The 24,012-nt window shown below is 37.8% G+C and overlaps 1 protein-coding gene across 1 annotated transcript; it reads left to right on the plus strand.

Annotated features, from left to right (window-relative positions):
• The first annotated feature begins 638 nt into the window (after positions 1–638).
• cand2 (cullin-associated and neddylation-dissociated 2 (putative)) lies at positions 639–23,693 on the plus strand. The gene is made up of 24 exons (XM_079242984.1): positions 639–801; positions 1,978–2,121; positions 3,106–3,260; positions 3,535–3,658; positions 3,876–3,933; positions 4,370–4,568; positions 5,359–5,464; positions 5,724–5,863; positions 6,080–6,390; positions 10,589–10,730; positions 11,048–11,166; positions 11,877–12,032; positions 13,823–14,044; positions 14,138–14,344; positions 16,088–16,275; positions 18,130–18,295; positions 18,655–18,795; positions 19,334–19,473; positions 19,661–19,836; positions 20,757–20,852; positions 21,762–21,931; positions 22,016–22,180; positions 22,511–22,618; positions 22,906–23,693. The coding sequence occupies exons 1-24, from the start codon at positions 734–736 to the stop codon at positions 23,134–23,136; spliced, it is 3,732 nt and encodes a 1,243-aa protein (XP_079099110.1). The 5' UTR covers positions 639–733; the 3' UTR covers positions 23,137–23,693.
• The last annotated feature ends 319 nt before the right edge of the window (positions 23,694–24,012 follow it).

Genomic DNA, 24,012 nt, shown 5'->3' on the forward strand with positions numbered 1-24,012 from the left:
CAATAATGGTACCCATGCAAGCACATACTACAATAAAATAAAATAAAATAAAATAAAATAAAATAAAATAAAATAAAATAAAATAAAATAAAATAAAATAGTTCAATTTTCGGGGGGGAAAAAAAGGCACGGTGGGAAGTTTTAAGGATATAAAGGATATATTTTCTAATATTTCTAAAGACATAAAATATTTCAGAATTTAAACTAAAACGAATTACAGCTTACTTTACAGGAAAACCTACTCCACTCAATGAATGGGTTACGTCAATATTTGCATTATAAAATTGCAAATGTGAGAATTTTTATTTTCTTTCTTTCTGTTCCCAAACACCTTTATGTGAGTTTTATGTATTAACCTTTAAAATATTTATTTGACATTTTGTGCTGAAACGTTTCATAAAATTTGAATGTCATACAGAAAGTAGAAGATAAACTACTGACATAACCAAAGTTCAAGCTGATGAAGACACGAACATATAAAACTGGTTTTATCACTGGTAATGACGCAGTTGTAGTTTTCTTTCTGTCCACACGGTGGCGCACCAACCCCAGGAGACTGGGCAGACTTCTATATTTATCTGAGCCCTGAAGTGTCAGGTTCCACCGACCGCTTGCTCTCGTCTCTGCCCACCAGTCTCGCCATGTTGTCAGAGTAAATCTATTGCTCCAGTTTCATTACTTTGCCACAGATTAAAATTGATCTTGCTGGTGTGTCAGCTAACAAAGTACAGCGATGTCGGCCGTGTCCTACCACATCTCCAACTTGTTGGAGAAAATGACATCTACTGACAAAGATTTCAGGTACAGTGAGAAACAGCTGTGACAGTGAGATGACACTTTTTCAACGTGCCTGATGTCATGTGCGTGGCATTTTATTACACGGTGGACATTTGTTGCTAAAATCAGCTTCTAAAAGTTTCTAAACACAGACAGTCACAGTGGAGATGTGCTTTAAATAGAAATGTCGCTACATATAATTATTTTACCAATCTAGTCAGTCATTAAACTGGCCAGAAGGGATATAAAAATACAGGAAAAACAACGTCCTACCGTTTTCAGTAAATAAATAAAAACCTCACTATCATAAAAACATGTAAGCAGCACTAATGCATAGAAGAGACCCAAACTCAAAGTAAAAAAAATTACAAAAATTAGAAAAAGGATCAAATTATATGTCTTCAAACTTTTGCTTGTGATGCTTTGTGTGATGCTTTTCACAATCAAACTTTTTTTTCCTTGATTACTCCTGCATGTTAGTCAGAATGAGTTTTAGCCTCGGAACACAACATTCTTAAATAATCTTCACATGAACTGTTTACTTAAAGCGCTTCTACTGCATTAAGAAAAAGTGTCTCTCAACCACTTTTAAAACCTTAACTTTGACCTACTTGAACAATTCTTTGGTAGGACATGTCTTAGTTGTATGACAATATCCTTTGGAGTTTCATTTACAGGCACTTATTGACATTTTCCATTAAAAATCACAAGTCACAGAATCAGAATTTACTGATGACTTGGCCTGTACGTGAAGACAGATACTAACTCAGGATTATGACATTTCAGTGGAACTTTTAGTATTATTGATTAAATTGATGCATATTCTATAATTGATCAATTAATAAATTATTTAATAGGATTATTTTTCAATAGTGGACGATTTTTGCTTTATTGTAGAACAAACTGTGGTCTAAAGGCCAGAAGGATCAATCACCAGACAAACAAAGAGCATTTAATCGTCAATTTGGAAACTAGTGCAGAAGATAGCTGCTATCTTTTGTTTGAAAGCATCTATATTTATAAGCTAATTATCAGAATATTTGATATTTCTGTGTTGATAAAGTCTGTGATGAAGATTTGTCTGAATTTAGCTTATTTTAACTTTTTATTGATTAATGGATAAATAGTTTTGACTATTAGTGCCTTTCTTAATGATCATCACTGTGCTTATATTTGGTGTGTTGCATGCATATGCGACAGGTTCATGGCCACGAATGACCTGATGCTGGAGTTGCAGAAGGACAGCATTAAGCTGGATGAGGAAAGTGAGAGGAAGGTGGTCAGCATGTTGCTCAGACTGCTGGAGGACAAAAACGGAGAGGTGCAAAACCTGGCTGTGAAATGGTAAAAGTTGCACATAAGTAATTATGTCTTGTTTGGTGCAGTCATTGCAAGATAGATGGTTTCTTTAAACACAACTGTGCATTGGGCAATGTTTAGACCATACACAAGGTTGCTAATGTCCATTAATTAAATTTCCAGACCTGTGGGTCGGGTATACCTTGGATGGTGGAAGCCAGTCCATAACAGGGAAAATTCAGAAAACAACACATGCTTACACTCAAGTTACTATCAACTATTCAGAATTACCAATTAACCTAATATACATCTAATGGCTGTGGGAGGAAGCAGGAGTAGCAGGAGAGGATTATTGTTAAAGGAAAACATGCAAACTCCACACAGAAATGGCCCAGCAAGGTGTGACCCAGAAATCTTTTTGCTCCATATATATAATCTTATATTTAAAATACGTAGTTTCCAAAAACTAACTTATGAATTCAATTTAATTTATGCACTTTTTTATTTTCCTTAAACAATTGTTTTTTTTATGTTTGATTCTTTTGAAGCATTATAACCTAAAGAAACGCTTAGGAGGTTTATCTGCAATTAGAAATATCCTTTTTGCAATTTAGCTTGTTATAAAAAAGAACCAGCTTTGTAAAGTTGATACAGGATATTTGGCTGATTTAAAAAAGCAAGTCAAGAGGTTTTGCATAAAAATGTTCATGAATTTTTCTCTTAGAAGGTTAAATCGTCAAAATAAAGTATTATTTAGGTCAATAAGACATTTCTGGACATTTTGATTTTACTGGGGAGATTGAAATAATGAGTAGATATACTTGTACTTATTGTTACTAGTTTTTGCTGCCATGGAATTAAATTTATTGTGGTCAGTAAGTCAGTCATTTTCTTGATCCTTTTGTCCGCTAAGGGTCTAAGGGAAGCTGGAGCCTACCCCAGCAATCATCGAGCGAGAGGCAGGGTACACCCTGGACAGGTTGCCAGTCCATCACAGAGTTTATTGTGGTTCTGTTTAATATGTTTTAGCCTGGCCCCTCTGGTGAGCAAGGTGAAAGAGCCTCAGGTGGAGGCAATGGTGGACACACTATGTTCCAACATGACGTCAGACAAGGAGCAGTTGAGGGACATTTCCAGCATCGGACTGAAAGCTGTGATCGCTGAGCTGCCACTATCTTCCTCAGGTGAGGTCAGATTGTTGTCTTAGCTGTCTCACTGTGACAGAACCAGAGATATCAGCTTTCTGACTGAAAATGACAGAATTGCTTCTGTGACTACAGCAGTATGTGATTTGAAAACAGGGTTAGATTTGCTCGTGTTTTAGTGATTGCTCTGTGTTAACAGGTGCAAAATATGTTCACATATTGTATATGTACTTTACATTTTGGTTTGAGTTTTAGGCGTGATGTTTCTTTTTAAATCTTCTCCTGGGATCTTGTATTTTTAATGGATTGACAGGTTTGACTCTGACAGCCAGTGTGTGTAAGAAGATTACCTCCCAGCTGATAGGTGCTTTGGGAAAACATGAAGATGTCTCAGTTCAGTTGGAGGCCCTGGACATCCTGTCAGACATGTTGGGAAGGTAAACATGGCTCTGTCTTTAGACAGAGTTTTGTCTATTCATCACCCACCTCTTTACATCATGCAGGGGCTTAGAGGCGGGATTGGACCATGATCATCCTTAAGCTTATTCTTTATTTTCATGTCTGCTGCTTAGCTCTGATGTTTCATGGCTGCATCTTGGACATCTGTGTGTCTCCCATGTTTCAAATGATGCTTGTGTTTTTATTTTCCTGCAGGCTGAGTGGTGCGCTGGTCAGTTTCCACAGTTCTTTGCTTTCCAGCTTGTTGCCTCAGGTATGAAACACCCAACTTGACAAACTCCAACTATGCTTGTATAAATGCAGTTCAACTAGTGAACTTCTCCACTTGCCACCTGGAGATGCCACCTGGACAAGAAGAGATTTGATTTAGTAAAAACAAACATGGGCAAATGTGACACGAGCCACATATCCATAGAGAACGAGACACTATTAAAGGCAGTTTTATAAAAGTGGGGTGTTGGAGCAGTTTGGTCATTTCCAACTGTGTAATGCAGGTATTTACTTCATTCATCAGTTTTAGATAAATCCATGAGATTAGAACCTTAAAAATTTATTAATAGTTGGCATATTTTCCTTCTTGCTTTAATTTGCTATATTTAATTTTTTTCACTTGTCTGATGTTTAATTTGTCAGTTCATCTGATCATAGCTTCATTTACCCGTTCATTTTTCTTGTGTATGCTCCATCAGCTAACCAGCTCCAGAATGGCGGTCAGGAAGCGCTCCATTTTGGCTCTTGGTCACCTGGTTCCCTGCTGTAGTCCTGCCCTTTTCTCACAGCTTACCGAACACCTGTTGACAGAGTTGGGCAAGGCTCCGCCCACATCAATGACGAGAACGTATATCCAGTGCTTGGCAACCGTTAGTCGACAGGGCGGCCATCGAGTTGGTGAGATCTGTTGCTTCTTTATTTTTAGACTTTTACTGTCTATGGCCCAATCAAAATGTCATGCCATGGCCTGGTTGGTGAAGCAGCTGTAGCAGTCGTGACCCAAAAAACCGGCTTCCAGGGGGATGAATGGTGACTAAATGGATGAGTAATTTACTAAACCAAAACAGAAATAGAAGGGAAAGGTCCAGACACAAAACTCCATTAATGCAGTGCAGAGCGAGGAAGAAACAAAACATTGCTGTAACTTCACATGCAAGGACTTCTGATGGTGTGAAACGGAGCAAAGGAAACCTAGAAGAGGAAGTTTGCACATGATGAAACTGTGACATGATATCAGTTGACAAAATCATCTAGCTTAGATGCCAATAAGGAATGTTAGTGCGGCTTTATAGAGTTAGTATCACAGACTCACGCCACCCAATATACTCATGGAACTCAAACCCTAAAATGGAGTCAAGTTTCTATTGATATTGTATAGATATTGTTATTGTGGATTCATTTGGCCATTTAATCATGCTATTAAAATCAAATACAATTTTTCAATATAAACAGAGGAAGTTAATTAATTACATGAAATGGGTATTTTAATCAATAACTGAAAGATGTGAAGCAACTAAAGAGAATTCACAAGGAAAAAGGCAGGAAATGAAGCAACACCCCTTAGAAGGAACTTTACCGTGCTTATAAAGACACAACTTCAACAACTGACCGTGACATATTGATCAAAACAACTTTATGCAATTTTGATGCTAGATTTCCTCTTCTTTGTTGTTTTTGTGTTGGGAAGGTGAGCATTTAGAGAGACTGATCCCCATGGTGGTAAAATTTACCGGAGTTGAAGACGACGAGCTGAGAGAGTACTGTTTCCAGGCCTTCGAGGCCTTTATACGTAGGTATGTACTGACATGCTGACCTACAGCTTTATTTTGAATAAAATTGTTCTTGTCTGACCTTAAACAGCCTTCAGCTGTCTTTGGCCTAATCTTAAGTTTTCATATAAAAATATAAATATTTATGTAGGTCGTGTCCTTCTTGTCCCTTAAATAAGTGTAATCTCCACAATGAGAATGTGTTAAAAGATTTATGTCCACAAAACAATAATCAGAGAAATACACACACACATCCTTCGTCTCTTACCCATTTACCGAACAGGTGTCCAAAGGAGATGTCACCCCATGTTGCCACGGTGACGCAGCTCTGCCTTAAGTTCATGACCTTTGACCCTAACTACAACTATGATGATGGTGAAGAGGAGGAGGACAGTATGGATATAGAGGATGGACTTGATGAAGGTATGTTAGATTGGTTGGTTTGTTATTTGGCTTTCTGTCAGGTCTGATTTATTTTAAATTATAAATTAATATTCAACAGGACAATATATTAGAAAACTAATTTAAATTAGGTGCTAATGGAAAGTATTTGGCTGAAATCTGGGTGTAGATATGCTCTGTTTCTGCATAAGGTATTCTGATTAAATCTGGATTAATATTTTTATTTGACCCCAACAGAATCAGATGACGAGTACAGCGATGATGATGATATGAGCTGGAAGGTGCGTCGTTCCGCAATAAAGTGTCTAGAGGCGTTGATCAGCACCCGCAGGGACCTCCTTCTCTCCTTCTACTCCTCTATCTGCCCTGCTCTGATGGCCCGATTCAAGGAGCGTGAGGACAACGTGAGAGCTGACGTCTTCGCAGCCTTTTCAACGCTGCTGAGACAAACTCGCAAGGGTTCAAGTCACCATGGCCTCATCCTGGCAGGTTCTAACCCGGGGGTGAGCAGGGAGGAGGAGCCGGCTGTTTCCCTGCTGAAGAAACAGGTAAACATGCTATCAATATGTGCGAAAGCGATTATAAAACGTCCAACTCAGTTCAGGTAAAACAATGTTTAAACATCACCTGCGAATTTAAATACTAAATTCAAGAAAGTAAACTGTTTATTTTCTATCAAATGAAACTTAATTATTTACAATGCAGAAAAAAGAAAGATAATTCTGACTGTCTGTGGGGAACGTGTATAAATGCAAAAATAATGTTACGGCTGAACACATGTTTAGCAGGATTTAATTCAATTCAATTCAACTTTATTTATATAGCGTCAAATCACGGCAATGCCATCTCAAGACGCTTTACAGACAGAGGGGAAAACATAATGAAGGCCAATTCATAATAGCCTATATAAGGAAACCAACAGATTGAGTTGAGTCCAACTCAATCTCCCATCCTGAGCAAGCACACTGGCGACAGTGGGAAGGAAAAAACTAACTTTTAACAGGAAGGAAACCTCCGGCAGAACCCGGCTCAGGACAGGCAGCCATCTGCCTCTGCTGTGTGGGGGGAAGAGGACAGAAAGACAACAGACAACGGGAACTGCTACTCCCGGCCAGGGAGACCTGCTGAGACAGGAGACATACATGTTAATGATGCAACACTGTTATGGGGGGGGGATAAAGAGAAAAAGAAAGAAGCTCAGTGTATCAGGAAATGTCCCTCAGCAGTCTAAACCTATAGCAGCATAACTAAGGGATGCTAACCATCCCTAGCTATAGGACTTATCAAAAAGATAAGTCTTCAGCCTAGTCTTAAAGGTGGGGAGGGTGTCTGCTTCCCTAACACTAACTGGGAGCTTATTCCATAAGAGAGGGGCCTGATAACCAAAGGCTCTGCCTCCTGCTCAGTTCTTTGAGACTCTAGGAACCACAAGTAAGCCTGCAGTCTGCGAACGAAGTACTCTGCTTGGTATATAAGGAACAATGAGGTCTTTGATATATAGTGGTGCCTGGTTGTGGAGGGCTTTATATGTAAGGAGAAGGATTTTAAATTCTATTCTAGATTCAACAGGCAGCCAATGAAGAGAGGCTAAAACTGGAGAAATATGATCTCTCATGCTGGTTCTGGTCAGGACTCTGGCTGCAGAATTCTGGATCAGCTGAAGGCTTTTCAGGGCATATTTAGGACAGCCCAGTAATAGAGAGTTACAGTAATCTAGTCTCGAAGTAACAAAAGCGTGAACCAGTTTTTCTGCATCACTCTGAGACAGAATGTCCCTAATTTTGGCTATATTACGTAAATGAAAGAAGGCTGTTTTAGTAACCTGCTTAATATGTGGACCAAAGGACAGGTCAGGGTCAAATATTACTCCAAGGTTTCTCACTGTAGCACTGGAAGCTAAAGTAATGCCATCCAGGTTCATTACAAAACCGGAAAATTTAGCTCTGAGTTTTTCAGATCCAAAGAGAATTACTTCAGTCTTATCTGAGTTTAAGAGGAGAAAATTTCTAGACATCCAAGTCTTTATGTCTATGAGACAATTTTGTAGCCTATTGGGCTGATTTGTTTCATCTGGTTTAAAGGATAAGTATAGTTGAGTATCATCTGCATAACAATGAAAGTTTATTCCATGCTGTCTAATAATTTTGCCTAAAGGGAGCATATATAGCGTGAAGAGTATTGGTCCAAGTACATAACCTTGAGGAACTCCATGACTTTCTGTAGTTTGTGAGGAGGACTTGTCATTTACATGAACGAACTGAAGTCTATCAGATAAATATGATTTAAACCAGCTTAATGCTGTACCTGTAATTCCAATCACCTGTTCTAGTCTTTGTAACAGAATGTTATGATCGACTGTATCAAATGCAGCACTAAGATCAAGCAAGATAAGTACGGACACAAGTTCTTTGTCTGAGGCCATTAGAAGGTCATTGGTAACTTTCACCAATGCTGTCTCAGTGCTATGATGAGCTCTAAATCCTGACTGAAACTCCTCGCATAAATTATTTCTGCTCAGGTGGGCATGTAGCTGAGCTGAAACTATTTTCTCCAGAATTTTGGACATAAACGGGAGGTTAGATATAGGTCTATAATTTGCTATCACCTCTGGATCCAGAGATTGCTTTTTAAGTAAAGGCTTGATTACAGCAGTTTTAAATGATTGTGGTACATATCCTGTCACTAAAGACATATTGATAAGATTTAGTAGTGATGTATTAATTAAAGGGAAAATGTCCTTAAAGAGGCTCGTTGGGACAGGGTCTAAGATACAGGTGGATGGTTTAGATGAAGCTACTATTTTAGTTAATTCAGAAGGTTGGACAGGACAGAAACTATTTAGACACAAGTCAGATCCTGGTTCTAAGGATGCTTCAGAGACCACAACAGGCTCAACATTATAGATAGAAGGAAGAATATTGTGAATTTGATCTCTAATAGTGTCAATTTTATTCCTGAAAAAATATATGAAATCATCACAGCTAAGTGAGAAAGGAACACATGGCTCAACAGCGCTCCGACTCCTAGTAAGCCTGGCTACAGTGCTGGAAAGAAACCAAGGGTTGTTTTTGTTTTCCTCTATCAATGATGAATAATAAGCTGTTCTTGCCGTACGTAAGGCTTTTTTGTATACAATTAAACTTTCTTTCCAGGTTAAGCGAGACTCCTCTAATCCTGATGACTACCATTTGTTTTCCAAACGCCTTGACGCCTGTTTTAGAACTCGAAGCTGGGAATTAATCAGGGAGCCTTCATAATCTTACCTAATTTTTTCTTCTTTAGGGGAGCAACATTATCCAAGGTTGTATGCATTGAAGCTGTTATAGTATCAGCATGTTGATCAATCTGAGCAGGAGTAAGGCTTAAAGGGGGACTCTCAGTCATGCTAACACATGGTAGATGTGAAAAAATTGATTCAATTGATTGTTTAAATTTTGTAATATTATTGTCTGATAAACATCTACTATAGTAGAATTTATTTTTGGTCAGTGAGTAATCATATAAAGTGAATTCAAAGGTTAATAAGAAGTGATCGGACAAGACAGGGTTTTGAGGAAATACTTTGAGCTTATCAGTCTCAATACCATATGTTAGAACAAGATCAAGAGTGTGACCATGAGAGTGAGTGGCTCCATTGACATTTTGTGAAAACCCAATTGAGTTTAGAATAGAGCTAAAGGAAATGTTTAAACTATCATTTTCATCGTCAACATGAATATTAAAATCACCTAGTACAATGACCTTATCAGTAGTCAGCACTAACTCAGACAAGAGATCAGAGAATTCGGTCAGAAACTCGGAGTAAGGTCCAGGTGGGCGATACACTAATGCTAAAAGGAGCAGTTTCTCTGAATTCCATTTTGGATGAGATAAATTTAATGTCAGGAATTCAAAGGATTTATAGTTAGTTTTGTGCTTAGGATTAATTAAAAATTCTGACTTAAAGATAGCTGCAACACCTCCTCCTCTGCCTGTAGTTCTAGGAATGTGAAAGTTTAAATAGTTAGCTGGCGTAGCTTCATTAATACTAACATAATCCCCTTGCTGTAACCAGGTTTCCGTAAGACAGAATAAATCAATGTGGTGATCACCTATCAAGTCATTGACTAATAAAGACTTATTTGGGAGGGATCTAATATTCAGTAGGCCACACTTTATTGTCTTATTTTCAGATTTTATTAGATCCATTGTTTTTATTTTTTTGAGGTTCTCACGATTAACCCCAAAAGTATTTTTGTGTTGTTTAATTCTTACTGCTGGGGAGTTGTATAAGGTCAGAATGGGGTTTTGGGTGGGCGGCGGCAGGTGGGAAGCTGCAGAAAAGTGTGTCGGACTACAATTCTGCCTCCTGGTCCCAACCCTGAGTTGTCAATTTAGCTGACTAATAAAAGAGTCCATATTGCTAGATAAGAGAGCGGCTCCATCCAACGTGGGATGGATGCCATCTCTCCTAATAAGACCAGGCTTTCCCCAAAAAGTGCTCCAATTATCTATAAAACCCACGTTGTTATTGGGACACCACCTAGACAGCCAGCGGTTGAAGGATGACATGCGGCTAAACATGTCATCGCTGATTACCGATAACATCTTCACTGGTGACAAAAAATTAAACCTATTCCACACAACAGCATCATTTTCTCAATTAAATCTCAAGTGTAGATGTGTGTGTGTGTGTGTGTGTGTGTGTGTGTGTGTGTGTGTGTGTGTGTGTGTGTGTGTGTGTGTGTGTGTGTGTTCTGAGTCCAGGTTCCAGTGATTGTGAAGGCGCTCCACAGACAGCTGAAGGAGAAGAGCATTAAGTCTCGACAGGGCTGCTTCAGTCTGCTCACAGAACTGACCCACACGATACCTGGATCCCTGCAAGAGCATATACCTGCCCTCATACCTGGTACATGTGCGCAAACACACACAGACACACACTCACACCTCCATCAATTATATTTAAAAAAACGTTTAGGTGTGTAAAAAAATGAGGATCAGCCTCTCTTCATATCAACTTGCTGTCTTCTAAAACTCTGAAACAGAGAAGTTCAACATAAATGCATTTCTTCAGCTTCCTTTTTTCTGCAGTTTGTTTCTCTTACTTAAAACTTTCCAACATCATCTATTTGTCTTTTCCCGCAGCTGCTTCATTTTCTTCTTCTGCTTTTCTTTTTCTGCCATCCATTTTTTTCAATTCTCCTATCCTGTCCCTCCTCCCTCTAGGAATAATCTTCTCCCTGACAGACAAGTCCACATCCTCCACCATGAGGATTGATGCTCTCTCCTTCTTTCATGTCCTCCTGCTCTCCCACCCTCCACAAGCCTTTCAGCCACACATGCAGGTTCTTTTAACTGCTTATATTGCAACAATGAAAATACAGATTTCTCCCTCTAGTTTGATGATCTTTAATGATCCTAAAAGCAGTTTATTTTTCTCACAAAAGATTTTGATGAGACAAAGAAATGTAATTAGTAAATGCATGTTGAATATTACATGCCCGTAGCAGATTGGTTTGAAGATGCACAACATCTATGCTCAAACACTTTTTCAAAAGCTTCACTGCTGGTTACAAGATGTGTTATACACCAGCTGCAGCTCATTTTATTGTTGCAGTGTTGCTTACAGGAAAAACATTTTAACACTGGGTCAAAATTCAGACATATGTTATTCAGAGAAGTTACAGAAATACCAATGTTTTGACCGGAGAGGAAATGAAAGAGCCATCTGTTGCTACTAAAACAAGTGAAGCAGGGAGTCCTGGTTTCGCCTCGACATGCTGTATGACTAGAAATACAGTATCAGTGGAGGATTCTTTATAAGCTCATAAAGATGATTCTGATTATCAAGCTGACACTTTTTTTTTCTGGAAAAACAAAGAATAACTAAATAATACAAAGTCTGCCTTCTATAAATTAAGACTAAACTTTATATCTTTTATTCCCTCAATAACACTCTTACTTTACAAGACCACAGTAAATGTTGTACTTTGTACAGATATTTTTGCTGATTACGTGACACTTCCTGTGCTCATCCCGGCTGTGTTCCCTGCAGGTGCTGCTGCCTGCGGTCTTGGCATGTATGGAGGACACTTTCTATAAGATCACCTCAGAAGCTCTGCTGGTCACCCAGCAGCTGGTCAAAGTGATGAGGCCTCAGGGCGAGACGGCCACAGCTGGAGGATTTGACCCCAAACCATTCGTCAAGGAGGTACAAAGGTTCCTGGATGTTTTTTCTCTGTGAGGTTTTAATTTGATTGTGTTTTATGTCTTTTCCGGCAGTTTTTAATTTTCTAGAAAGCACAGTTAATACTGCTGACATCATGGTTTTCTGAGGGAGGAAAAGGATAGTTGTATAATGAATTAATGAGCAAAAAAGTTGGATGGAGCTTCTGTGCAAGACATTTATTATTTTATAGTTCCTAATTCAGACTTGTAATGAGTACAGTATCTGAAAACATTTTAAATTTTGGGAAAAAATGGTGAGATGATAACCTGGAGATCAAATCCGTTTTATAGAGTCAACCCGGGAAAAATATGAAGAAACCGTAGAGAAATGCAGAAATCTACATTCAAATGCACACAAAGCCAACACAAACCAAACTGAATGAACAAAAACAGGCCTACTGGGAAGAAATAATGCAATACCACATTTGAAATTAGTTTATATGTAGGATAAATTAAGGCACAGAGCCTAGGAATCTGTGCCTCAGTCAAGTGCATTTTAATACTTTTTTAAAATGCAACTTTTCCAAACTGCCTTTCTTGTTTTTGTTTTTTCTCTTTAAAGGTACATTTATGCTTGATCATTTTGATTACCTCAAACCTGTGTATGTAATTTACCATAAAATGCAGCTCTGTATGTAATGGTGCCTGTATGGTAATTTCAAGTCCAAAAAACACTGAAGAAGAGCCATGTAATAACATTCAGACGCCCAAAATCCATAGTACTTTTTGCAAATACAAATACAGCCTCTTCATCAGGGTGACAAAAAAACATCTGAATATTCTAAAGAGGAGGTTCAGAGAGACAACATAGAGGGTTGCAAGAAATTTGAACACCTGGAGGATCTGCAGAAAATAAAATTAGGAGGGACAGGATCACGTAAACCTATGGTACCTATCTTTGAGATTCCACCTCCTCAGACAGGCATGTTTCCAGCTTTCACTGATGAAGTTTCAGTAAAGTTTCCTATACCCTATATTTAAAAAATATAAAATAAAAATATAAAAAATAAACCAACAAAAAACTATGAATAGTCTTGAGGTGACATAATACGAGGATCCGCTGTAGGGGGTGATACCCAAAATACACAAAAAAGTCAAGTTTTTGCGAATTGTGGAGTTGTGGCTGGAAAAATACTTTTTTTTTTTTTTTTTTTTTTTTAAAGTTCCTAAAGCCTCTTTAAACAAATTCCAATAGTTAGTTTATGCCGTGAATTTTGAGGACAATAACCGCTGTCCCTACAATATAAAATATCCCCACACTGCTGTGTGTATTCTGACAAATTGGTCCTACTAATCATGTTCACACACGAACAAACACACACACACCCACACATGCACAAATAGCAACAGATGTCATTCTATAGTCATTGAATTTATTTGTGGTAAAAACAAGCTGGTCCATTTTTTTTTTAATGTAATGCAGAATTCTTCCGTGTTTCACCATTGACAGATTGTGACGGGTCATATATCTGAGAGTGTTTGTATAAATCTTCTATCAGAACTGTATATGTGGTTAAGTAGGAGGCAGTTTCCTCCAGAACATCCAGACAAAGTTCACATTTACTCTGGCAGGCCTCATTGCCTTTAAAAGGATTGCTGTCCTGTAATGAAGAGCTTGTTATTGTTTACATTGTTTTATGTTTTGTATTTTATTTATACTCTGTTTCATTTTGGGTTTTTTTGTCTCTTCACTTATTTTTCCTGGATTAGCTGGAATTTAGGCCCAGATGTGTTTTATTTTGTCACCTGTTCTTAATCAAATATTTCCCCAAGGTGTTTTCAGTAACAATGAAGAGGCTCAAAGCAACGGACATTGACCAGGAAGTGAAGGAGAGAGCCATTTCCTGTATGGGTTACATGGTGTGTCACCTTGGTGACCGCCTGGGGGCGGAGCTGCAGGGAGTCTTGGCAATCTTTCTGGAGAGATTAAAAAATGAGATAACAAGGCTTACAGCTGTTAAGACCATCACACTCATCTCTTCGTCCCCATTAAAGGTGCATGACACATTTTTTTAAATTATAAAGTTCACTGTTTTGGAAGGCTTTTATTTATTTGAATTGTAAAAATCCCTCCCCTCCCTTTTCCAGATTGACTTGTCATCCATTCTGCCAGAGGCTTTGTCTGTGTTGGGATCTTTCCTGCGGAAGAACCAACGGGCTCTGAAACTTGGCACGCTGGCGTGTCTCACGGCACTGGTCACCCACCACGCTGCCAGTATCAAGCCTGCGACTCTGGAGCCTGTGCTGAACGAGCTTCCCCCTCTCGTGGATGAAAGTGACATGCACGTATCACAGGTACTCTCTTATTTTAACACAGACACACATTAATTCAGCACCTTTTGATATGTAAAGTTTCTAATGAAGTTCGTAGGTAATGCCAAGAAGTAGAATATGAATAAAGATGTGTGGATAACACTCAGACAACTGCAGAATACTCTGTTAGAATAGAAACTACTTGGGAAAACGGCTGCAGAGTGGTTAGCAGTGTGGCCTCACAGCAAGAAAGTCGGTAGTTTGATGGACATGAAAAGGTGTGAAGTTTGCATATTCTCTCTGGGTACTCCAGCTTCCTCCCACCGTCCAAAGACATGCATGTTAGGTTAATTGGTTACTCTAAATTGCCCATAGGAATGAGTGTGAGCGTGAGTGGTTGTTTTGTCTCTGTGTGCTTCTGCAATGGACTGGGAAGCTGTCCAGGGTGTACCCTGCCTTTCGCCCAAAGACTGCTGGGATAAGCTTCAGCTTTCCCGCGACCCTTCATCGGATTAAGCTGTTAAGATAGTGAATGAATGTTTATATTCAAATCATCAAGTATTTCTTATTCTTAATTTCATATAAGACAAAATTTGTTGGTATTGCCTGAAGCTGATTCCCCACATGAACGCTGGAGATTTATTAAGGACTGCAAATGCATAAATCTGGACTTATAACTGAATATTCACTCTCACAGCTGAAATTATTAGTTGATGCATATGGATAGAGCTGTGGGATCACATCCCATAAATGCTCTGAAAAACTTGCTGGTGGAACTTTAGACAGTGATTATTTTCTTTAAAGGGGTCCTATTGTGGTATTTCAAGTTTTCTGAGCTTTCTACAGTGTTACAGCGTTGAATCCTCACTGTTTTTTATCACCTAAACGCATGTTTGAGTTTGAGTTCCAGCACTCTCTCCGTTCGGTTTCCATGGCGATGAAAAACGCGTTGTTTTAGAGAGTTTTTTCTACTTGGAAATCCTTGTGACGTCCCGGGGGATATGGTTCGGTGATTGGTTATCTTCTACTGGTTAACAAGGGCATGTACAAATACATTAGGCGGGTGGAAAACGTCGGATAAAGTTATTTCCAACGATGGCTGGTGAGTTTACCAAAGAGAGACATCCTGCTGCATTCGTTGCTGTGGGTTGCTGTTTTCCACTTCGTTTTCAGGGTCTGATTCAGGTTCCAACATGTAGGGCTGTATGCTATGTGTTGACATGGTATTTTGTTTTTTTATTGAGTTCATATTAGCCTAATCCTTCTGTTTATGAGATGTTACAATGACAGTGAAAGCAGTTGTGGTGCGCGCTCCCGATGTAGTGCAGTGGCGGGAGGCGGGGCTTAATGCGGAAAAGTCTCAATCCACTCGTTTTGCCCACAGGCTGATCTGACAGCCTACGGAGAGGGTCGATCTGAAGTAAATAAAGCAATTTGTGACAATAACTCGATCAATCCCAGCCCTTCTGGTCTCAGAAATAAAAAATAATTTAGCCTGAAATGCACATAATAGTTCCACTTTAAGAAGTCATGATGAAATCTTGCAGTGAAATCTGCTTTTGTGGATCTGCTTTTTGAACAGAACTGCTGTGTCTAATAATTGATTTGATTTTTTTAACAGGATCCCCCCTCCCCTTGTTTTTCATAACATCAAAAATATTCAAACATTGTGAAATTTAAACTTTTGTACAGGAATGTTAATCAATCAGACTAATTGATGACTTTGACACAAAGTCAGAGTTGTTTTCCAGATGTTGTAGTGTGGATTGTTTTGATTATGTGTAGGTATCCATCACCTTGCTGACTTGCATGGCCAAAGCCTGCCCCTCCTCTCTGGCTAAAATCAGCTCATCTGTGATGCCAGGAGTCTTCAGGCTTATTCATTCCCCACTGCTTCAAGGTGGCGCCCTGGTTGCCATTCTAGACTTCCTTCAAGCTCTGGTGCTTTCCAAGGCCAGCAACCTGGGCTACAGGTGAGACATTAGGTGATGCTGTTCTTAGGTCAGCCATTTTTTGGTGGGAAAGTTGTTCATGGTTGAGCTCTGCTAATGGTTTGATTGTAATGTTTTTGTCTCCCACAAAGGTTTAAAATTGCTGATATTGATCAAGTAGTTTAGGAGCTGGCTTTGTGAATTGGCACAACTTTTTGCCAGCAGTTTAAATATGCAGAATGCAAAAAGTCAGTGTTTCCCTCAGGCTTGTAAACAGTTGTTATTTCATCAGCTGATATAAGATCCATCCAAAACTCACAATGATGAAATCTCTTTAGGCAATTAGACCATTATATTTTATTACCAAGTATAAAACAGCATTGTGAAAGTGGATCCATTGCGTCATCAGTCCAGATTAAATCACGTCTTCCACATGTTAACATCAATCTGAGTCACAGCTGAGTCAGGTCTGCTATTTTACTAAATTAAAACTAAAGGGATTGCATATTTTTTAAGGGAAAGTCTTCAAATTCTATTGATAAGATCTCTTCCATAATCACGGGCCGTAATAATCAGTCTGGTAAAATTGTGTAATGTCTTCTGTGGTTCAGTAAGAGCTTTGTCCAAAAAAAAAAAAAAAAAAAATCCTTACTCAGATTATTTCATGCTGATTTGTAGAAAATCAACCCACAAAGCATTTTATTTTGAATCAAACTGCTGTTTTTAGTTTGATGTGATGGTAAGAAACAAGATAAATATATTATTGAGGGGAAAACCCTTTTGGAATGACATTTTCAGTGACATAATGTTGACACTACACTTTGGATCAAACTCTGCGGATGTGGTTCCCAACGCATTTTCCTTGACGACCTCCGTCATGCAACCACCAAAAAGCCGTGAACTCCATGCCCCATGCTGAAACCATGCTTGGCTTTATGCTTTTATTAGCAAGCTTGTTAGCAAGATGTGAAACATGATGATGTGTACACACACACACACACATATGTATATATGTATGTGTATATATATATATATATATATATATATATATATATATATATATATATATATATATATATATATCTATCTATATATATATATATATATATATATATCTATATATATATAGATATATACATATATAGAGATATATATATATATATATATATATATATATATATATATATATATATATATATATATATATATATATAGATATATATATATAGATATATATATATATAGATATATATCTATATATATACATATATAGATATATATACATATACATACATATATATATATATATATATATATATACATATACATACATATATATATATATATACATATACATACATATATATATATACATATACATACATATATATATATATATATATACATATACATACATATATATATATCTATATATATATATATATATACATATATATATACATATATATATATATATATATATATATAGATATATATATATAGATATATATAGATATATATACATATATAGATATATATAGATATATATATAGTTATATATACATATACATACATATATATATATATATATATACATATACATACATATATATGTATATATATATGTATGTGTATATATATATGTATGTATATATGTATATATATATATATATATATATATATATTTATATATATATATGTATGTATATATATGTATGTATATATGTATATATTTCTGTATGAGCATTCAGATATCATAAGTGTATCACTGTTTGATACACTTATGTACTTCTTTCAAACAGTTTTGAAAACCTTCGTCAGTTGTACTTTATTGCCAGTAAATGCAACTATAATCTACTTCTTGCTGTATTGTAGTTTCTCCTTTCTTCTTTCCAGCCAGTTGCTGAAGTCTCTCACAGAGCCTTTTCAAAGCTCTAAGACCTCAGCTGACGGCAGCGTCCTCCACAGACAGTCCTACCACTCTGTAGCTCGCTGTGTGGCTGCTTTGGCCTCAGCTTCTCCCAAAGACTCACCTGGCACTGTGACCAGCCTCATACAACAGGTGTGTGACATGGTGCATGTTTTCTAATACTGTACTCTTTGGCATAAATAAAGAAATACATTTTTAGGATTCAAATGAGATTATTGTTAAATAATGGACACAAGCACACATTTTGCTGTGAAAAAAAGGGAACTTTCTGTGATATGCTTTTGCACTGAATTCATACTTTAAAATTGGAAGATCTGATGCAGCTTTGCACTTAACATCAGAGGTTTTTTTTTTCTTTTTTTTACCTCAGGAAGTTTTATTTCTTTATAAGCGACACAAACTTTCTTTTCTAGTTTTGTTGATTAATGACAACAGTGATATTCTTGAAAGCCTGGACATCTGTGATTAGAATTCCCCTGCTGTACCCTCAGGTAAAGAATCAAGGCTCTCCAGAGTCTGCTCGTGTCCTGGCTCTGTTGTGTCTGGGGGAGGTGGGGAGGACTGGCAGTTTGGGAGGGAGTAAGGAGGTACAAGGAGTGATCTTGGAGGCCTTCTCCTCAACGAATGAGGAGGTAAGACACTGCATGGTTTTAGTTCTGCAAATCTATATTAGTTACCCTAACCCGACAAACATTAAGTTATCAGACCAGAGGTTTCGTTTTATTTTTAATGAGAATTAATATATTGAAGTTTATTTTAGTTATCGATTCTCATTCACTATGGGAACTATTTTTTAACATGAGATCCATATATTTAGCTCTTGAAAAAACTTTTCAGTATTTTACTGCAATTAAAGTATCATGGTAATGAAAACTAGAAATAAAAATATTTTAAAGTCTCAACAATCATACTTTACAGTTCATCCAGAAGATATGGACATGGAAGGACAGGAAAAGAAACTAAACAAAGGAAAAAGGGTTTTCTACATACTGGTTGAAGCTAACACTGAAGCGCCCCAACAAAATGACTCAAAATGAACTTCTTAATAAGTTCGGTTCTTTTAAAATTGTGTGGAAATGAGTACTATTTGTCTCTTGCAACGAGATAAAGCTTCTACTGAAGAAATATCATATGAATGTTGGTGCTAATGTGTCTTGCTTGTGTTTCCAGGTGAAGACGGCAGCCTCCTGCGCTTTAGGCAGCATGGCGGTTGGCAGCCTGAATGAGTACCTGCCCTTCCTGCTGAAAGAGATCTCAGCCCAGCCACGAAGACAGTACCTGCTCCTGCACTCCCTCAAAGAGGTCATCAGGTGTGTGTTCAGTGGTTAGTGGGGATTATGTATATACAAATTTGTTTTTGTTTTTTTCCAACAGTGGTGCAGCTAAGGAAAGAAAATATCGAACTAACTTCAGTTTATTTGACAGCTTTTGTAAAATACAGTTTCAACCACATTCTCCCCTGTATTTCTGCTGAACTGCTTTGCTGTCTCTGTTCAGCGCCTGTCCAGCCTCTAGTCTCCTGCCCATGGTGGAGTCTATCTGGGCTTTGCTATTTCAGCACTGCGAGTGTTCAGAAGAAGGGACCAGGAATCTGGTGGCTGAATGTTTGGGAAAACTGACTTTAGTGAACCCTGGACAACTTTTGCCAAGACTTCAACAACAACTGAAAGCTGGTATGAGGGGATAGTCCATCACATTTCATGCAAATTTAACATCATATGCATGGCTTTACGGCTTTAAAGATATTTTGTACTTTTTTCTGATATGAATGACCGGCATTATTTTTTATTATAGTTACACTGGGCGAGATACAGTGTTTTCCCATTAATGACTAAACTTAAGGAGCGAGATTATGATAGCCTGCAATCTATTCGTTAGGGCTATGATATGCTTTTGTCCCGTTTTGATTTGATTCCGATTTTTTTGGTGCCAATTCGATTTAAATAGTGATTCTCACAATTCTTCGAAATTGTTGATTTTGGTAGATTAAAAACAAAAATAATGTATAAATCTTCTTTTTTTGCTCATCCTTTTTCTTAATTTCAGTGAGGAAAAAACAGCACAGTAGCCAGATCTGCTGCTATAATGCCCAAGAAGACAAGTATAAAGGTCAATAAAAACAATAAAAAGGACAAAAGTTTTAAGGTGGATTAATTTTATTGGAAAAAATTCACAAAAAAATCGATTTTAAAATTGTGAAGCATAAAAATTCAGATTTTCCAATTTGATTTTCCCACCCGTTCTATTCATGTATCCAAAGCTTTAAACAAAAGTAAAATCACATTACAGTTAAAGGTGTTAAAAGTTGGTACATTAAGATCGCAGCAGGTTTCAAACAAGTGATGCTTCAGTAAAAACTAAAGTATTGCCATAAATTATTTTAATCACACTGTCTGTGTTGCATCCACAGCTGCTAAAATACTGAAGTCACTGTTCAACTGTGTGTTCTGTACCAAAAACATTACTCTCATGCTTCATAGAGAACCATTGGGTTTGTGTTCAGATCTAAAACATCTGATTAACATGCAACACATGCGATTAACACGTTATTGTAAAAGATACTTTACTATGCTTTCCATCACTTGTTTTCTAGGTTCTGCTCTGGCTCGCAGCACAGTGGTGACCGCTATCAAGTTCACCATTGTTGACCATCCTGCTCCTATAGATTCACTCCTGAAAGACTGCATAGGTATCACACTCAGTCAAACCATTTTTTAATTCACTTTTAACATCAAGGCTCACAGGAATCCTGAAAGAAATCTGCTTCCAAGTCACAGTGAAACAAAAGCTGTGGCCTTCCAGGCTGTGTATTCACTTTTTTGTCACGGTAAGGTGGAGGTGTGGACCCAAATGCTGGGACAGGAGACAGGAGACAGGATACAGAACCAAGACGTTTTAATCCAGAAACTAAACTGAAGCCAAACTAACATGATGAAGGAAAACACAATGAACCAGCAAACAGAACTGAAACCAAGAAGTATAAATACAGACAGAAACAGAACAAGATGCAGATGTACTGACTTAATTAATGGAGTCCAGATGAATCTAATGAACGAGAAAGCAAAACAGGAAACAAGGCAAAAGGAAACTAAACAGGGAAAACTACAAAATAAAACAGGAATCCAGAACTAAAAAGACACAAAAAATCCAAACCATGACACTTTATTAGGAACAGCAGGCTGACAAGGCCTGAGGGGCAATTATTCTACAATGTGTTGATGTCCGCCTCGGCTGAAGGAGAAGTTCATTACATTTTTACACCAGTAGTGGTTCAGTTGTGGTGAGCCTGAGATTTATTCAGCTTCTGATTTCATCGTAGCCCATTAACCTCATGGCTACTGTGCCGAGTCTGAGCTGTTTTTTTTGCTATCTTGTAAACAGAGATAGTTTCTGGCATCTTTACCTTTCTTATGGTTCCAGTTAGGATGCCATAGCTTAATATTTGTAAGAGACACAGATAAAGATAAATAATTAGCTGAACTTGCAGAGTTGGAAGAAAAAAACCTGATTTTACAAACAAAACCTGATTATTTCCACTTGGGTGAAACTCAAAAGGCTGCATCAACCTTTACATGTCATGCATTTCTCCTTGTGACAGGTGACTTTCTCAAGACTCTGCAGGATGATGACATCAACGTACGCCGTGTCGCTTTGGTGATGTTTAACTCTGCAGCTCACAACAAACCGTCTCTGATTCGCGGTCTCCTGGGAAAATTCCTGCCTCATCTCTACAAGGAAACCCAGATCAGGAAGGATCTCATCAGAGAGGTTGATTTTCTGATGGAGAAACTGGAGGTGTTGATGTTCATAATCTGTGCAAATGTAGTGATTACTGTAATATGTTTTCTCCAGGTGGAGATGGGTCCATTCAAACACACTGTGGATGATGGTTTGGATGTGCGCAAGGCAGCATTTGAGTGTATGTACACTCTGCTGGACAGCTGCCTGGAGGGCCTGGACGTCCTGCAGTTCTTGGATCATGTAGAGGAAGGACTTAAAGATCATTATGACATCAGAGTGAGTAGAAAACATCCCAAAGAATAAAGTAATAAAACAATATCTCATTTGTTTCTCTTAACCAACTCAGATAATGGTCTTGAATTTTCAGTTTTCTGAAAGAAGTTTAATTGAGGAGCAGATCTGTTATCTGTTTAGATACAGAAAAATTGATTTTCTGAACGCCTAAACCTCACTATCAACCTTTTCCATCAGTTTTTATCAGGACTCACCATGTCTGTTTGGTAGCACAATAAGATTTTTAACAATGGAAACACCATGACCAGACAGAACACCTGAAATCTGCAAGTGCCTTGTCTCATGGCTTTGTTTTTTATTTGTGAGTTGTAGATGTTGACCTTCTTAATGCTGGCCAGACTGGTGTCTTTGTGCCCAGCTGCTGTCCTTCAAAGACTGGACCGACTGGTGGAGCCACTTAAAGCTACTTGCACCACCAAGGTACTAAAACACAGGCACTGTCCCACATTCTTACTAGTCTTATTAGTAAACAATTCAATGTCTGATTAATCTAAATGTATAGATACACATTGTTTCTGATAGCAATGTGCATTACAGCCCAGTCTAACCATCTGGCTGCACACTTTTAATATCACATTTGTTACAGTTTCATGTAATGCAAGAAAAAAAATCATGCTACAGTTTGCAAAGAAAATGATAAGACACGTCAGAGTTGTCGAGCCTTAAAAATTCTGCCTTTTTATGATTTTTTTTGGTCCTCCTACCAGGTGAAGGCTGGCTCTGTAAAGCAGGAGTTTGAGAAGCAGGAGGAGCTGCGGCGTTCAGCTATGCGAGCTGTTGCTGCCCTGCTGGCAGTGCCGGAGGTTGAAAGGAGTCCCAGCATGGCCGACTTTGCCAACCAGATCAGATCTAATGCAGACATGGCGTCCATCTACCAGAGTGTCCAGGGAGGGGAGGGAGGGGGCATTGGACCCACAGAGAACATGGATCTTAGTTAAACAAAGGCTGGCACGAAATTGGTTGTGTTTTTTTTTGTTTTTTTTTTTAATAGAAGAGTTTAAACACCACAGATGTGTGTTTTAAAGAAAAATACTTTTTGGTTTGTTTAACAGTGTCAGAACAGTTTTTAACCCACACTGATTCAATGTGAACTTTTCTGAAAAATGTCATTTTTTCATTATAAAGAGAAAAAAAATGATTAAATTGACTAAAAAGTTTTATTCCCTGCAGTATTTATTTATTTATTTATTTATAGAAAGAATGAGTATATCTGGTTCACACAAGGTAAAGAAGAAACCGCTTTAGATGCTATCATTTGTCTAATGGATGGATGGTTACACAAGATTTTACAGCAGAAGTGCGAATGAGGATTTAAATGAGATAAAATCTCTCACTTTGTTATGCCTTTCTGTAAAACCAGAGCAAAACCTCACCACAGACATATAGTCACTGCCCTCAAACTCTTTACCAGCAAAGAAAAACCCCTTTCTGATCTAATCTGTGTTTTATCTTCATAACGATTATGCTACTTTGTTATAAAATCTTTATTTGTTGTGTAGCGATACATCTTTATATAATAACATGTTATATTTGACTAACAGGAGTTAGCCAGTGTGCTGCGATTAAAATAAACCCCACAGGTAATACAGAAGATAAAAGAATGCATTATACTGTATAACAGGGTATAAAAATTCCCTTTAGAGACAGGGTGAGAAGCTCGATCATCCAGGAGGAGATCAGAGTAGAGCAGCTGCTTCTCCACATCAAGAGGAGCCTGTTGAGGTGACTCAGACATCTGTTTAGTGTTCCCTTGGACGCCTTACTGGTGAGGTGTTCTGGGCACTTTCCTGTGGGAGGAGACCCATGACATACTG

Source organism: Telmatherina bonti (genome assembly GCF_933228915.1).
Source record: "Telmatherina bonti genome assembly, chromosome: 6".
NCBI classification, from domain to species: domain Eukaryota; kingdom Metazoa; phylum Chordata; class Actinopteri; order Atheriniformes; family Telmatherinidae; genus Telmatherina; species Telmatherina bonti.

What these genes read in the sequence shown, in the direction of transcription:
- cand2 (XM_079242984.1), top strand. Translation starts at nt 734, where the DNA reads ATGTCGGCCGTGTCCTACCACATCTCCAACTTGTTGGAGAAAATGACA. An exon ending in GTGACATGCACGTATCACAG is followed by an intron (nt 14,345 to 16,087) that starts GTACTCTCTTAT and finishes GATTATGTGTAG; the next exon opens with GTATCCATCACCTTGCTGAC. An exon ending in AAGCTACTTGCACCACCAAG is followed by an intron (nt 22,619 to 22,905) that starts GTACTAAAACAC and finishes TCCTCCTACCAG; the next exon opens with GTGAAGGCTGGCTCTGTAAA.